We start from the raw sequence: 4,596 nt of genomic DNA on the forward strand, positions 1-4,596 counted from the left end.
TTAACTCACATAATCTGTGATTGTGTAGTTGTCATCCAAGTGACAGACAAATATGGGTTTGAGAGATTTGGCACAAACAGCCACAGAGTTACTGATGCTCAAACAGAAGGCGTTAGAATCGTCCCCTGGTCTCCCCAGTGTAGCTCTGGTGTCAGCAACTGGGATCAGACACATCCCAGTTTGTCACCAGCTAATCCTGACTGGTGGGCAGGGTCAGTATTGGGGTGGGTGGGGTTAAAGCTACATGTTAAGTTGTTTTAATAGAGCCTATGTTTTTGAAGCTATAGCTGGTTTCAGGCCTGTTTCCTGGTGTGTGTGTGTGTGTGTGTGTACATGTATGTATGTGTGTATATACACATGAGCCATGTGCTCTATTAGCAATGTGCTGAGTGTGTGTGTGTGTGTGTGTGTGATGGACAGGAATGACGCCTGACTTCTGAAGCAGAGAATCGACGTGTGGTTGCTAATAAGAGAAAAAATAAAAGGCACTGCCGGAGAAGTGCCGACGGAGAGAGGAGGAGCGGAGCCTATTGTATGGGATTAATGGACACAGTGTACGGGTGGAGGGAGGGGAAGGGAGATGGGCTTCTCCACAAAGGCTATAGTGGGGGTGTGTGGCTGGGGGAGACCACTGGCACGGGAGAGGAGAGGCAGGGAGGGAGGGAGGGACGGGAAGCTGGTGAAGCCGAGGATATTCATGAAGACCCCGAGTGTTTCTTCTCTCGCCATGGTGACACACCGCGGAGAGACCGAGGAGACAGAGACAAGTGGAGGTGAGACGAGGCCCAGCCCATCTTTGCATTGATCTTGAGACGATCAAGGTGAGTGTGTTTTTATTCTTATGCGCTGCAGCCTGAGTGTGTGTGTGTACGTGTCTGTCCGACATCTCTTGCAGTGTGAGTGCAGACAGACATAATAGCAGGGCAGTCCTCGTGTGTGTGCACGGTTTCAGTGTGTATTTATATATCTCTGGGTCTTTTTGTTGATGCATTGCTGCTTGGTTTTATAAGCTACTTGAGTGGAGGTGGTACTGGTGGCAGCCATGGTGTGTGTTCCCATCTCATTGTGCATATATATATATGTCACTGTGTCACTATGCATTTTGCTGATTTCTCCAAATAGACCTGGTTTTAGTCTGAATCTGTGCAGACTTTGGCGTGAAAGTCCTTTCATTGAGGTGTTCTTGATGATCCTGGTGAAAGTCGACTCCTCTCTCTGTGTACCAGCTCAATCACTGATATGCTCAATATGTCCTATCCAATAAAATTAGGTCACCTCGGACTGCTCGGTAATTATATAACATCGGAGAGCTTTGGCGTTGCAGTCTCTGCCCAGAATCAGCCTCACTGGAGGTGCAGCTCCTGCAGGGGCCAAGACGGGAAAAATATTTTGTTAGCGCTGCCCTCTTCATTGGGCCAACTTGTTTTGGATACTAATCAATAAATTGGGACCTTTTTTTGTATCTCATTGCTTCACTGTTTGTTACACTCATAGTTGCTGTGGAAAACAATTGGAATTTGTACTGTATGTATGGGTAAAGGATACTCTCACATCTAATGTTGCTTCAGATGACTTCATTACGAGAGAACAGGACAGCGAGTTCCAACCGGAGGAGGGAGAGATGAGTCAAAGAGAAAATCAGCTGAGGATCTTTGAATCCTGGTCATACTAACTCTTAATGTCTGTTTTCTCACAGGGAAACTGCACCAAAGAGGACACATTGAGACAGGTTCAAGGATGGATTTTGGCAAATCAAAGCTGGACTTTTGACATCTAGACTTCTCAGATGAGCCCATCATTTTTACTACTTCTTTCTATGCAGAATTTGAATCCAACTGACCGGTCATACACTGGAACGCTGACCTGGGACGGGAGAGACCTGTTGCAAATTCTTCTGTAATTCATTTGGATTTTGAATTTTAATCAGTAGAAATTTGCATCCATATGGGACCAGGTTTACAAAAGGACAACATCGTGCCAACAATACTAAAAGTTGGATAAATTTCAGAAGGGACATCATGAACTCTGAACGGGATCTCCCATTGGCTTCTCTGGCCGAAGGCGACATGCAGCCACTAACTTGTAGCTTTTACTAAAATGGAGTGAGAATTTAGATTTTTCTTTTCCTTTGGCTTATAAAGAATAACAGATCAGAGCAACCTCTGAACCCTCAGCCTCTCAGGGGTATGTAAATGGTCCTTTACTGATCTGCAGCAGGAGGACTCTGTTTCAGCCCGTCTGAAGACTGTGTGTGGACAGAGCTCGAGCAAAGCGTTTGGCTGGCTGAGTTGGTTCCAATGGGGGCCGGTTGTGACCCGGTCTGACCCCGGTTTGACCTTGCAGTGACCTTTGACCTCTCCGGTCCTGGCTCTCCACCTGCTCTGCTGCCTGGGTTCGGGAACGCTCCGTCCTGGGGCCCAGAACGAGCCAATCAGAATGAAGAAGAGCCGCAGCGTGCTGTCGGTGACTGGAGAAGAGGTGAGAATAAAAACAAAGAAGGAAATATGTGAGAAAATAATGTCACTTGTTTCTAAGAGAGTACACGCTAGGCAGAGCAGACTGTCGGACTGGACTGTGTGTGTGTTTCTTGAATTAAACTTACATAACGTAATTTACCAACCCTTTGACTTTCACACATCCAGACTCCCTTTTGTTTTTGCCCTCACGGTCTGTGGATGCACTTAGAAGTCAGACTGGACAGTTTCTCTCTTCCAGCCACCACTTGCACTGTGAGACCCACTCAGTCAGTCACAGTCCTCTATGTAAATGAGCCCCAGCCAAACGAGTGTTTTATGTAAATGAGCCGTTTTCTTTTAAAGGTAACGTCTTGGCTGGAGGACATAATACCATCCATTACTCGGGCGCTCGTTTGTTTTTTATGCCAAGCGGATGCCCGTTCAGATGTGGGTGTGTGTGTGTTTATGTGTACGTGGATGTGAGCATCTTTCCACATCTGGTTCTGGACGACATCAAACAGCATGGAAGCAACACGGCACTGTTGCCTAGCAACTGCTACCATTCCCCCAGTGTTTTGTTGCTACGTACTGCAGTGCAGATCAGCCTTCAAGAGTCTGTAGAGGCCTTTTCCCAGACACACACACACACACAATCGCACGCATCCAGACACACACATGTTATAATTTAAAGACAGCTGTATGTAAATTTTTTTTTAAATCACCAAATCTGAATTTTTATTACTTGATTCACAATACAATGCTTTTATAAATAACAAAGTGTTTTTAATACTCTGAAGATGCTTCACCTCCCTGTTTCTTCACCTACTCTGTCCTTCCGGTCTCAAAGGGCAGCGACGCAGATATAACAGGTGCTGGGGGGAAGGCGGAGTCATCTCGTTACAGCCAGTCTTACACGTCTGGGGCTACGCTGGGGGCTGAGCTACACCAGGGGAGGAGCAGAAGACTCTCATCTAGTCTCCAGGTATCGAAAGGAAGCATGGTGCTGGCAAAAAATGAGCCACGGGAGCCTGTGGACAGCAACTCTTCCTGTTTGCGCATTACATATGTAAATCATTGGCTCCAAGTAAACACAGATTTACTCAGGAGCATGGGCCATGTCAGTATATACATTTAGCATGCTTTAGTCTATTTACTACAATTCTCTTATACTTTATATTTTAGCAAACTATTCTGAAAATCATGTCGCCATTTGTATTTTTCCTATCAAGGCATAGATCTATCTGTATTTGCTTTGATTTGCACAATATAAAGCCATAGTTGAGCTATGTAATCCATCACATCGTACGCCAAGTCTGTGTCTCATTCCAAATCAATCTGCATTTAAAATACACTATAGAACCAGGTCACACAGAGAAAATGTAATGCAGGCTTGATGTTTACTGTGATAGATTTGGTTATTATCCATCATTTACAGGGCGATAAACAGCGTACAAACTGCTGTACACCTGCAGATCAACTTGTCTTGTGTCTTCTCCACAGGTACCCTGCTGGCTCCGTCCTCGAGATCGCACTCGTTCACCAGAGTCCCTCAGCAATGTGTCGCGTCCAACAACTCTTCCCCTTCGGATCCCACCGCGCATCTCCATCACACATGCAGACTCTGACAGGTTTACACTCTAATACCTTCCTACCTTTATCCTTCCAGGAAGCTTAGCAGGTGTGATTTCTGTCCTCCATTCTCCTGTTGCAGTTATGAAGCAGAGAATGGCGTGTCACCAGGTCACACCCCTTTGGGCTCGCAGAGTCCCAGCCTCACCCTGCACACCTCCTTCCCCCAGGGCCAGAGAAGAGAGTCTTTCCTCTACCGCTCGGACTCAGACTACGACATGTCGCCCAAGACGGTGTCACGGAACTCCTCCCTCGTCAGCGAAGGGTGAGGCTCAGGAAGACAGACAGACTGAGGGAGGGAGAGCATGAATGCATGGACCTAAATGTCAGTGTTAACGTAAAACCTCTGGTCCCTTGCTCTCATTTCCAAATCTTTCAACTGTCCCTCCCTCTCTCAGGCACCCAGCAGAAGACTTCATTGTCACACCTTTTGCTCAAGTGAGTTTTACTCTATAGATTATCTGTATCATATCTGTATGAGTGGTCATATGTTGTAAATAATGTAAAATGT

At 46.2% G+C, this 4,596-nt stretch overlaps 1 protein-coding gene across 3 annotated transcripts in view; it reads left to right on the top strand.

Moving 5' to 3' along the window:
- The first annotated feature begins 675 nt into the window (after positions 1-675).
- LOC109953235 (cAMP-specific 3',5'-cyclic phosphodiesterase 4C-like) overlaps positions 676-4,596 on the top strand; it is a 13,248-nt gene continuing 9,327 nt past the window's right edge. For all 3 annotated transcript variants that reach the window (XR_002273876.1, XR_002273877.1, XM_020588664.1), the window contains exons 1-6: positions 676-821; positions 1,697-2,478; positions 3,304-3,438; positions 3,957-4,084; positions 4,168-4,350; positions 4,484-4,523. Coding sequence is in view for 1 of the 3 variants with exons in the window: in XM_020588664.1 (XP_020444320.1) it covers positions 2,437-2,478; positions 3,304-3,438; positions 3,957-4,084; positions 4,168-4,350; positions 4,484-4,523 (528 nt within the window). In the remaining 2 variants the exon portion in view is untranslated. The remainder of the gene's footprint in view (positions 822-1,696; positions 2,479-3,303; positions 3,439-3,956; positions 4,085-4,167; positions 4,351-4,483; positions 4,524-4,596) is intronic.

The sequence above is a fragment of the Monopterus albus genome, unplaced genomic scaffold (assembly GCF_001952655.1).
Source record: "Monopterus albus unplaced genomic scaffold, M_albus_1.0 scaffold587.1, whole genome shotgun sequence".
Classification (NCBI taxonomy): Eukaryota; Metazoa; Chordata; class Actinopteri; order Synbranchiformes; family Synbranchidae; genus Monopterus; species Monopterus albus.